We start from the raw sequence: 12,914 nt of genomic DNA on the forward strand, positions 1-12,914 counted from the left end.
ATATGGGAATAATACAAGAGTTTTATCAATGGTGTAGCAAGAATTGTTAGCGTGGTGATTATGTGGTATAACACCATAATATATGGGAATAATACCAGAGTTTTATCGCTGGTATAGCACGAGTTGTTAACGTGGTGATTATATGGATATGATACCATAATATATGGTATAATACCAGAGTTTTACCACTGGTATAACACGAGTTGCTAGCGTGGTGATTATATGGATATGATACTATAATATATGGTATAATACCAGAGTTTTACCACTGGCATAGCACGAGTTGTTAGCGTGGTGGTTATTTGGTATAATACCATAATATATGGGAATAATATAATAGTTTTATCACTGGTATAGCATGAGTTGTTAGCGTGGTGATTATGTGGTATAATACCGTAATATATGGGAATAATACCAGAGTTTTATCACTGGTATAGCACGAGTTGTTAACGTAGTTATTATATGGTTAACGTGGTGATTATATTATACCATAATATATGGTATAATACCAGAGTTTTACCACAGGTACATTACGAGTTATTTACGTGGTAATTCAATGTGTAAATACCAGAGCTTTACCACTGGTATAGCACGAGTTGTTAGCGTGGTCATTCATCAGATATAATGTAAGAGGTATTTGATACTATATTTGTTACAAACAGGCTCGTGTAATGGGGGAATTCAGCATTGTCAGTACGGTTATTCGACTGTTTGGTCGTTTGAACAGTAATGCTCGACCATTGACCATTATTAACATGATGTACTGCTGCTGAATGACTGTATATGTAGTTTAATTTCGCTCTTGGATTTTATGTGCGAAAATTAAATCATTATTAACTTGTCAGCAATAGGGCAAATTCCATTTAGAATCGTCAACATTTTCGTCGATTTGTTGAGTGGTTTATGATTTTACGATTTAAAATTATTAAAAGAAAATTATGCTGAGATATTCAAGTAACTAATTGTATATCAAGGCCAAAAGTTCATGTAATAAAATAAATGACATAGACATCGTTACACTGGTTTCAATGCTATGCATTCTTTTAATGGGTTTATATTAAATTTTCGTATCATTGTTTCGGTGTAAGCCGTCGTATAAATAAATTTCATTGAACATCTAAAAAAATCACTATGTCTTCAGATAAAAGTTTTAATGCGAATGCAGAATTAAATGCGTAAGTAAAAAAATACGATTTTCTTCTGTATATAATACTAGAAAATACGCTGTTAAACTCGAATTTATGGGGAACAAAATACAAAATAATATGCCACAGCTTGCTGAAAATATTAGGAATATTTACCTCACGGATTGAAAATAAAATTAAATGGCTCGGTAATTAGGAGTTGGAGATAGTAGCTTACAGGACAAAGATTTAATCACGACACACTTCAATTAGTGAATTTCCGTAGTGCACATCAATTGCCAGGCTTGGCAGGATAATATAATACGATAATAAACTAAAAAAAGCTCGGTAATTAGGAGTTGGACATAGTAGCTTACTGGACAAAGATTTAATCACGGCGCACTTCAATTAGTGAATTTCGGTAGTGCACATCAATTGCCAGGCTTGGCAGGATAATATAATAGGATAAAATAATAAAAAACTCGGTAATTAGGAGTTGGAAAAGGTAGCTTACAGGACAAAGATTTAATCACAGCGCACTTAAATTACTGAATTTCGGCAGTGCACATCAATTGCCAGGCTTGGCAGGATAATATAATTGGATAAAATAATAAAAAACTCGGTAATTAAGAGTTGAACAATGTAGCTTACAGGACAAAGATTTAATCACGGTGCATTTCAATTAGTGAATTACAGTAGTGCACATCAATTGCCAGGCTTGGCAGGATAATATAATAGGATAATAAAAAAAAAAGCTCGGTAATTAGGAGGACATACAGGACAAAGATTTAAAAGATTTAATCACAGTGCACTTCAATTAGTGAATTTCGGTAGTGCACATCAATTGCCAGGCTTGGCAGGATAATATAATAGGATAATAAAAAAAAAGCTCGGTAATTAGGAGGACATACAGGACAAAGATTTAAAAGATTTAATCACAGTGCACTTCAATTAGTGAATTTCAGTAGTGCACATCAATTTCCAGGCTTGGCAGGATAATATAATAGGATAATAAAAAAAAAGCTCGGTAATTAGGAGGACATACAGGACAAAGATTTAAAAGATTTAATCACGGTGCACTTCAATTAGTGAATTTCGGTAGTGCACATCAATTGCCAGGCTTGGCAGGATAAAGCCGGAGTTGCAGTGAACCGCTGCAATCGATAAGCTGGTCCCCAGGTGGTGCAACACAAGGACGCTCGTGGCCGTCATTTTTTACCAGCTGACTGGATTCAGTCCAGTATGGATGGATCCAGTCCTGTATGGAGCCGGCCAGTCCATATTTAGAGCGAGGCTCGCAATTAGAGTGATTAGAGCGAATGGGTGTACGCTTAGCTATAATGAAAGACGAGGTACTACAGAAAATAGAATCTTCAATAAAAATTTTATAATGGTTTGAGGAAATGAATGGTAATTCAGGATAATTTTTTATTTAGAGAGTAATGTAAACGCGGTATATATAGTAGATTTTGAAAATAATACTGCAACTGAGGAAATATTTAAATAAAGTTGGTAAATGATGCAATGAAAGAGATAGATTTTGAAGATAGGCTGAGTAATGATGACTAATTAAAAAATATAAAATAAATTCAATTAAATTAAAAATTTAAAAATGTTACTATCTTCAAAATTTTAAATTCTGTAAATTATCGAAGGCCCCACATAAATCTGGTCCCACATGACGAAGGCCCCACATGACTGGTTGCAATATTTTTTTAGACTAGTTAGGGATTGCATTGATTGGCTGAAAAGCAAGCCTTTAGAATACTGACAAACTGAACGAATCGTCTTCAGAATGAAGGAAAAATTCAAAAGCAATTACTTGGCATGTAGGCAAATTCTCCAACTTATTTTCAGAGCAAAAAAATGTAAATCATATTTATGGTGCAAAAAATGTCATGGAACTTCCTCAGAACAAGGAGAAATTTCTGTTCCGAAACAAATTTAAGCGAAAAGGAAGAATTTCTAAAACTTTTTCCAAGTATAAAATCCCAATGCACGTTTTCGGAACAGAGGCCAATTTCCCAGTGACTTTCTTTGAGCAAAACCGTTAACCCTAAACAATTATTTACTGAAACAGAGACAAATTTAACTGAAACGTTAACCTTAAACCTTAAACCTTAAAGACTGAAACGTTAACCTTAAACAATTATTTACTGAAACAGAGACAATAACCATAGCTTCGCATTTCACTTTCTTCTTAGCTGCACTCAAATGGTCATTGATGCTCTCCACACTCACGTCTGGACAGCCCCGCGGTCTTCATTTTCTCGGTCCCCAGATTGGTTACGTGGAGAAACTACAAATACAAATTCCTAGGCTCATTCTGAAGCCGAGCTCGAAATGCCACGTCTCCATGATGGCACTTGTAGCACTGGCTTGAGGCTTCTGCCACCTGGCACATTCAAATGCCAACTAAAAACACTGACAGCCGACGCAGTCGGTTGACCATCTTAAGTAATCTTAAGATGGTCTTGAGTAATTCTGTCGAGTGATACAACATGAATAAGAGTAACTAATTAACTGGCTTTAGGCACCTGCCACCATCAACTGTAACACTGCCAACCGACGCCCTCCTCAACACATTAAGCTATCGCCATCTTACGTAATTCTGTCAAGTGTTACAACATGAATAGACGGTAATTGTTAAACTGGCTTCAGGCACCTGTCACCACCTACTGTAACACTGTCTACCGACGTCATTCTGAACACGTGGAAGAATCTCATTCCTGTGTAACTGTGTTAAATTTCATCGTATGAATTGATGACAGTCGAGACACAGTCTACTGCCACCTGCCATCATCTGACAACAATCGAAAGACTGCCAAGCGAAAAACTGTGGAACTAAATTAATGAAGTACTAGCAAACATTATAGCACGTCTAAATTTTTCGTGCTGGCTAGAGGACTATTGTGAAAATTGATTACACGGTCCATTGCCTCCAAAATGGAAACATATTCACCTCAAGAATTAAATGATATTGGCCAAACAACATCATTAACGAAAGATTAAAATTCGGCCTCGTCATGATTTTTAACACAAAGACCGAAATTCATGAGAGAACGATATCCTTCCGACGTTCATGATTTCATGAATATCGCTTTACTGCCCGCTGTTAAGCCAACAGTTGCGTTTCCTACTTACCGAGGACCCATGTTATATATGAAGCTATTGGCGTAAGATAAAGTAAATATCGTTAACGCATGGTGTAAGGGATCTAATAGATTATCTACATTACTTATTTATAAAAGTATATTTTTTAATCTACAACGGAATATATCCTCGTATTCTCCTAGCCATTCACGGACATTGTGAAATTGTATAATTAAATTAGGTTAAATGGATTACGTGTACTGAATGATTTAAAGACTTACACGATTCAGATAAAAAGCTTAAGTAAATTGCAAAATTTCATCATAGACAGTAGCCGAGATAGCAGAAAAAAAGCTGATTAACCGAGCGGTCGTCCGTTATGAATACCGAGTGTTACGAATACCGAATCTTGAAGATTCCTAAGGCCGACAACCACTCGAACAAAATGGCTTTACGCTTTGACAGGGCAAACACACGGAAAATTTAGTGGTTAATTGTCCAAATAATGACACCATTCGGTGCCCGCACCACGAGCAGAAAGCGTACGTTGCACTGACACGCTCATCTGCCTGATCAAACTTGATCAGAATGTACCAGAAAAAATAGAAATGAATAGAAATAGAAAAAATAGAAATAGAATGTACCACAAAAAACGTCCCACTCTTGTCTTGAGTGAAGGCCGACTTAATTAAAGAGCACTGGAACATCATGTATAATAAATAAAAATGTTGGCAACGGATTCGATTGGATCCAAATTTGGTAACCAATATTAAGCATAATGTATATTAAATGAAAATGTTGGCAACGAATTCTATTGGATAAAAATTTCTATTGCTACCTCAGACAATTTTGAGAGCATGGATAACGTGTTTCAGTCAGCCATATATTTAGCCATATATTGTTGCACGCACCTTTTTCAAGTGAATAATGTTGAATCCGCACAAGTGTGCTCTTCCATCTTCATTTCTTGTTTTCAACTTGAAGGATGAGGGCCAATTCCTGAAGCACTAAGGCTTTCACTGCCTGACACGACCACGCGACCTCGATCATTAATCTTATTATAAACCTTCTTGGCTTTACTGTAGGCTGTAATAAAATGGTTCCTCGATCTTGATTCAGGAAGATTTTTTAGCCCAATTGTGGTATTTAGACCAACGCAAAGAGTACAGCAAGACGAACCGAGAGTGCACGATGCAATAACTCAACTTCAATGTTCAATACCAGTGAGAGGTCAGGTCGACTTGAAAATCAATTATGCTTCAACATCAACTATATTATGCTAGTAAAATACTTTTGCAGATATTCCCTGATATTCTGATAACGATGCCTGTACTCACATTTCATTAGGTTAAACCGATTAACTCGTGTTGCATGATTCAGAGATTCACACGATTCAGATAAAAGGCTTGAATAAAGTACAAAATTTCAGTATAGCCATAATTTTATAGTGTTTTGGCCGTGTTTTAATATACTTATTCATAATTTTCTCTGCAAGTATAGAAATGAAGTAAAATATCACCAATAACAATGTCCAACACTACTTCAAAACTAAATGTTAAGAAATGCTGTGTATCTTAAAGTAAATAAATAGTAAAATTACAGGTATATTTGACAGTGACAGTGACATTTTTATTAGTACGGCCAACTCATGGCCTGATCACGATAACATTATTATAGCTACTAATTTACGTCAAAGAGTGTAAAAGATTCAAGTTTACCCATCAATTTATATGTCCAAGACTTTCATCCTTCTTAAAAATTTGACCTAAATCAGGTAAACACAAAATTACTCATCTGGACTGTGATTTATACATAAGCATTAACCGGAATCAATGATTAACAACGCTTAATCTTGAGCATAATTTCCTTCACTGCAGGTTACACGAAGTGTGTCAAGGAAGCTTTTACATGCTGCTAGTTTTAAGCATTATCGATTTGGCCTTTGAAGGAAATGGCTCTTCATAAAATGTTGACCAAGATGAATGCAGCCTGCGAGATGGAATTCAAACATCGTCGGCTGAAGCTATAAATCTATGTTTTAGATTTAAGATCTCGACAAATTTAATCAAAGTGCGGCATGAATTATTGAACGAAGTGAAAACGATTAATTAATATCCAGGAATGACCGTACTTACAAGGCTACAAGCGTATAAACATGTATAGGGTATAATATTTAAAAGTTTGCTCTCGGTGCAATATTGATAGCGTATTATTGTTTTAAATTTGATGAGGCTATGAGTTACAAAGGGTAAAGAAATCATATTTTTGAGAATGCCAACCCAAATGTTTTCTTTTAAATTTAAATAGTCAGGATGAACTAACATGAAACTGGAGACAGTTAATTTATCGGTACACTTTTCAATAATATTATTAAGTAAGAAATTTAATATCAAACAGCTGTTTACAAGTTTGAAAAAGAATCGAAAAAATTGCTTGAATGATTCCTGACGATGACAGTTGTTTCCAAAATTTGAATGCGTAAAATAATAAAGTAGTACGAAATTATTTGAGATTTAATAGTTTCCATAGATCGAAATGAACTATAAGAAAATGCAAATGAACGGTGAAGGGCTGCTTTTTCTGTAGCTCATCCAGGAAATTACAGAATTGCCCATATAAAAATTGTAGAATGTGATCCAAAAGCAAGACAGCAAACAAATTGAGCTATACAGTCTGAGTTACACATTCTGTGTAACAGATAATAAACAATACAGTCTGACAGATAATCTGGCGCAATAACTTTCCTAGCCAGCAGCTGGAAGCAAAATGAATATCAAAGTGAAAAAATATCATACATCATTCTAACTATTGCATCCAGTAAGTTGAGGTTAGTTATTAAGCGTAGGACGTACGAAGATTTGCATTTGTTCAAACGAGTCGTCTCGCCTAAGCCATGGCCGGTCCGCTTTTCTCGCAAGTGGCAGAACAAAATCTATAAAGCTAAAGTATACCTTTGTTTTGCTTCCTGTCGAGTCTCAAGCCTTTCCAGTCGCAAGCGGATATAAACACGAAAACAGTCTAAACGAAAAATGCAAGGGCTGCTCTACAGCTTTATTGCTCGCAAGAAATAGAACCTGGCAAGTGTTGCGAATGTGTTAACCAAGAGAACACGTATGAGTCTTAGTTAAAGAGGTCAGCTGTGTCAAATGAATTTCTATTTCATATGATTGAATTTAAAGCTCTGTTTTAAAAGTGCAATCGAGCTCATGTAAATTGATTAAAATCAAAGAATCCGTAAAATATATTGCTTGAGTAATCGATTTATGGAATTGAATGAAAATGTGTTCATATTTTTCACGATATTTTTATATATATCGGTGAAATTTCATTTACGACTTAAACACCTTTACCTGTTTTACAATGACATGAGTGAGCAGAAAGAGGTTAGAAAAGGCGTCTCCTAATTTGGCTTCTGAAAAATAAGATGATTCAGCAAGTCACAGACATTCACCTAAGCCTGGTCCATCAGCCTGATCAAGTTTGGGTTCAGCAAACACATTGGCAATTTGTCAGAGCACCTCAAGCCGAGGGGCTCCTTCTTATTTTGTTGAGGTAACAAAAGCAGAAGTTTGCTTGTAAGGTGCACGATTAATGATAGCAAGGGTCGTCTACGATGATCCAAACGGCTCTAGGCTCCTTCTTGTTCCCATGGTCTGGCAGATTCTTGAAGACCTCCAAGATTCCTGAACTTGAAAGATGATGGACGCCTCATTGAGCACCCACTAGTGCGGCCAAGTTTTTTATTAAAATTTCATTTTTATTGAGGTCGAGTTTGCTAAGAGGTTTTTATATTCATAAAAGACTCCAAAGTTTAGCCGGCGCTAGGATTTATCGTTGGGTTTATGCGATTTCTGGTTTCTAGAAGTTCATCTAGCAAAAAGGATAACGCGTTTTGGAACACAGATCACTAAGTCCGGGACCGAACATGCAGAGGCCAAGCACCAGTCGGAGGTCGTCAAAACGGTCTGGTGAATCCAAGAAGCAAAGTTTGAAGCGCTGACAAGTTAAAAAAGATGGCGCGCATGGTAATTTTGTGGCCATGTAGAGGTCAATTCGAGTTCTGGAGTCAAATATGAACTACGGAGATGTTTCACAAATATATGTTATAATTATTCTGGCGGCCGTAGAGGCCAGTTAGTTGTAAATGAAGATGATTTTATCGAATTGAATTTTTAAGCATGAAAGATTATGAATAATTTCAGTGCATTGATACGGCTTCCATATTACTGCAAATGAACTTTAGAATTCTACACGTTTTCGTGCTTTCGTTATCCTACTTTCGGCAACAATGAAATATACACGAATAGATTCTCGTTATTTTTTTATATTTGCTCAATGAAGAGCATTATTCGATCATTCGTTTGATACATGGGAGGTTCTATAGATTATTTGTTAATTTTTTGCAGCAGTTAATGACGTAGGGCATTACATTGATGCAATTGAGCAAAATGAAGCTGATTACTTTAATATTTTAGTAAATGGTAACTATATTTCACGATTGTCTGATACAGACTGTAGAAGTTCTCAATAAAAATGCAGGTGATTTTCGTAATAGTTTGCGCTTTTCATATAATTTAAGCGTATCTCCTTCTCTGGGAGAAAATTTGCACGCGGTACAAACAGCACTGTTATTTATGGAAGTACCACCAGTAATTGGGCCAATCGAAAATGTGATGGAGGCAATTTAACATGAAATAGTCTGGCTTGCACCACTCCCAATTCGAATCCCGAATACTCAAAGGGTTCTTGAAACGACAGCAAAATTGGCGCCACAAAATTCAATCTCGCTCTATTTTTAGAGAAATTAATTGGGGAGGCTGCCTTAGACCGCCATCTTAATAAAGAAGACTAAGCATTTTTGCAGAGGACGTGGAGTTTCAACGGGACACATGCGACGCCATTTTTTGCGCTCCAAGATGCACCCAAGTTTCCCTCGGTGAAACTTTAGAGACTTTATCAAAATTTCGCTTTGTTGTGGGACAAATTTGCGGGGACAAGCAAGGCATGAAGTCAGATAATTTTCAAGTATGCCTTACTCGCACCTAATACAGTAATGGGAGCAGGAACAACAGAGCTATGCAATAAATATGGCGTATTTGCCGTAAAAAGAGCAATACATTCCAAAATAAAAATAAAGAAATGAATTCGCCGTGATTGTTAATTATGACGCCAAGGCAAATAAAGGAAGGGGGATTTTTTGCCCAAATTTGAGGCACCGGCCATTAAGGCGAAGCATTCCTGTCGTTTTTTGAAGTACTCACTTTTGAAATCGGAACAGTTCGTCGGTCATTGCTTCATTTTGCTTCATATCAGCAGTCAACACTTGTTTCTTCTCGATTCCCTATTTATATAATATCTAATTATAAATGAAATTTGCCGCTATGCTTAGTTGAATCACATTCATTGAAGCTAATTCTCAAAACTCCAGAAATTTCTGAGCAGAAACGCGACCACAAGCTGAGCTGTTGATGTTGCCAGCTTCTATTACAAATAATTTGTCATGATAGCAGATACGTTTGATGCGAAAATTTTCTTGGTATAAAATCCGTCCTCCGTAACGCATAAATACGAGTTTTAGTAGGCGACATAAAAGCTGAATATTATAAGAAGAAACGCATGTTTGACGCTTTTGCGCGCCACCTAATGAAGGATAACAATTTTTGTTGTACAGTATGTTGATGTAGTCCGTAATTCTTCTTAATGAACCATCTTTCAAGTTAAGCTCCCAACAAATGTGCGCATACCGATTTTCACGCAAAGCACAAAAATTAACTTTTTCATGCATTGTAACTAGAATGAGCAGAACGTAACGGTTAAATTTCATAAGACGTAATGCACAAACATTTGTAGTTTTTCACAAAATATTATAGCAATATTATCTATTTGTCTCCACCTGTCAAAATAAATCTAATGTAAATAAACTTATCTCACAGAACATGTAAACACAGGCTATGACAGGCCTTTTGGAAGCGATAACTGAAAATATTTTATAATTTATAAGGGTTCAATTTTTGCCGTCATCCTGTAGTGTGAAATAATTTTCATAGCCGCACGGATACAGGAATTAATAAGGTCGATAAAATCAAGCAAACATGGACGCAGCAAACTCCTGAGATATCGAACTCCTTCACTTTCTGATTCTTCTGGAATTTTTGCCTACTAGTTACACTTAGGGGGAAATCAGCCCTTTTTTCAAACTTATTGAAATAAATTTAATTTCAATTTTATAAATAATAACAAGATATGTAATGCTGAGCTGCAAAATACTATATGAACAATATAAATGTAAAAATAAATAAGTTATCTCACCTGAGCAGACGCTCGCAGACAGTCGGGCGTGAGGCAGACCTCCGTGTGGTCTCCTTCGCTGGTCTTGGGCCATAGAACGACCAAGGTGACCAGAGCTATCAGAAGTAAAATGCAAGACGCAGAACACAACAGCAATATCACGAGACCTTTCTTGTTGAGTCCATGTTTCTGGGCGAGCCTGTGGAGTTTTGAATTCGACTGGTAGGTTCCTCCTAACTGATTGGAACCGTTGAGCGGATGGTGAGCTTGCGTAGAACCACCGAATCTGTGGTGAAGATTTTGCTGGTGGTACCCGTGCATTTGCAATGGTTGTTGCTGTTGTTGTTGAGGCTGTGGATGGTGATGGTGCTGGTTACCGTTATCGTCTTCATCGTCGTCGGGGAGTGGGTGCTTGCTTGTGGAATGAGACAACATGGTGTCGGTGGGACCTGCAGAATCATGATCGTTGTTAAGGGGGATGTGTGCATTTGGAGTTGGGAGAGCTGTCAAATCTAACATGGAAGCCCTCTTGATGCTCGTGGAATTGCCATTTCTACTCAAAGTCCCAGCTACAGAACCACCGAAGCCACTTAGTCCTGAACCTGAAGTTATAACACCACCACTTCCGATTATCACACCACCACTTCCAATGATAACCCCACCACTTCCACTGTAGGTATCGAAATCAGTGGACACCCCGGTGCTATAAGGTAGGGTGTTGATACCTTCGCCTCCGTATTTCAGAACTGGTCCACCATTTATTGTCAAAGGAAGAGTTGAGCTGCTATATTCAGAACTTGGTTCTCGGGAATTAGGGGGGTTTGAAAAGTTCATATTGGGTTCTAAATTTTGGGAATGTGGATGAGGTGGGGGTGGGGGACTCTCTTCAAAGGAGTCGAACCTGTGCATTGTCATAAGATTGATTGACTCGTAGCAAAGTTGACCGAAACGAACTTCTCAACAGAAGTTATGAACATAAAAAGTCAAGCTTTGTTGGCGCTTGGCTGACTCAGGGCCATCATCAGTAAGCTGAAACGAGCAATCCAGATTGAGTAGAAAAAGTAGTCTTAATTTCCTGATCTCAGCACAGTTGATTCAGATGACCGCTAAATGATCATGTTCCGATAAAGGGCTTCGAACGATTTGCTTAATTGTTTTCATTTGTCAGTTGGCTGTTAAAAGTGTTGTGGCCATATGCACTCGAATTCATTCTCCTTGGCATATACTGAGAAAAAAATTAATTAATCTTATTCGTAATTCTTCAGATTATTCGAGCTTCAAAAATAAAAATAAACTGTTAGAGTATAGACAGTTCAACTAATAACATAATCCTTCTATTATTAACTGCACTTGCGACTGAATAAGTTGCCTATCGATTATTTGAGAACTGTTATTGAATAGCTTTCGTTAACTGTTATTCAAGTAAAATGGTAATTATACAGTTTGAACTGACTCGAAAAAATGTAAGTTCAAAAATCCTCTTACAATTTACACCTTCGAACATAAAGCATTAATTAGTTATAAGGTCAATGAATTTTGAAATAATTTATTCTCGATTCAATATTATTGTCCATGGCAAAGAAGCAACACTGAATAACCGCAAGAAAATGATAAAGTGTAATCAAAAGATAAAGAGGCACTTATAGCATCCACCGATAGATAAGCATATGCTCCACAAAGATGTCACGTATCCTAATCAACCTCATGGCCCACATATAATAAAAACTCGCAAACATAACAAAAAATTACACATAAACTCACTGGCCATTTTCTTTGTGTGACTAGAATACAAGATTTCTTGGTCGCCGTTCAAGACAAATGTTAGATGTCGCTTCTTCACAAAGCGCGTCAGCCAACGACTGCGCAGCGGAGCAGCTTACACTTGACACTACCGAGGCTCAGCTAACACTGACACCAGATCTGTTTTCTGGTTGGTCAAAGAAAGAGAAAAGACACGCCTCTTATGTTTAAAATTATTTTTTTTTATGATGTGAATGAATGCTAAGTTTACATATATATTTCAAAAAAATTAGAGATGTAAATATTTGAAAGGAAATGACCAAATGCCTTGGAAGTAATCCAGTCTGGCTACGTAATCCAGTCTGGCTACGTAATCCAGTCTGGCTACGGCGACTGGTCGTGACCGTTGGTATCACAAATGTTTTTTGCTTGGATTTGAAAATTTAAGTCGAAGATTATTACCGAAATTCGCCAGTAAAAAGTTCTCGGAGTTTTAAAGTAATAGTTAGTGGATTTCATGTCAACAAACAATTCTTAGAATATTCAGAATAAATAATTATAGCCTTTATCGTCAGACCAATAATAGAATTTAAGCAACTGTTTAGATTGTATTTTGTATGTTGAATTGTTGATTACTAGCCTTGCACTACCATGCAATACTTTGATCGG

General features: G+C 36.7%; 1 protein-coding gene across 1 annotated transcript; it reads right to left on the minus strand.

Annotated features, from left to right (window-relative positions):
- Positions 1 to 10,526: 10,526 nt before the first annotated feature.
- Positions 10,527 to 12,393, minus strand: LOC108674955 (the record flags this gene model as incomplete). Its single annotated transcript, XM_018162941.1, has 2 exons — positions 12,267 to 12,393; positions 10,527 to 10,954 (listed from the first exon to the last, which is right to left on the minus strand). Coding segments are annotated over exons 1-2 (435 nt in total), but the record flags the coding sequence as incomplete, so codon positions are not given.
- Between the last annotated feature and the right edge of the window lie 521 nt (positions 12,394 to 12,914).

The sequence above is a fragment of the Hyalella azteca genome, unplaced genomic scaffold, assembly GCF_000764305.2.
Source record: "Hyalella azteca isolate HAZT.00-mixed unplaced genomic scaffold, Hazt_2.0.2 contig3814, whole genome shotgun sequence".
Lineage (NCBI taxonomy): Eukaryota > Metazoa > Arthropoda > Malacostraca > Amphipoda > Hyalellidae > Hyalella > Hyalella azteca.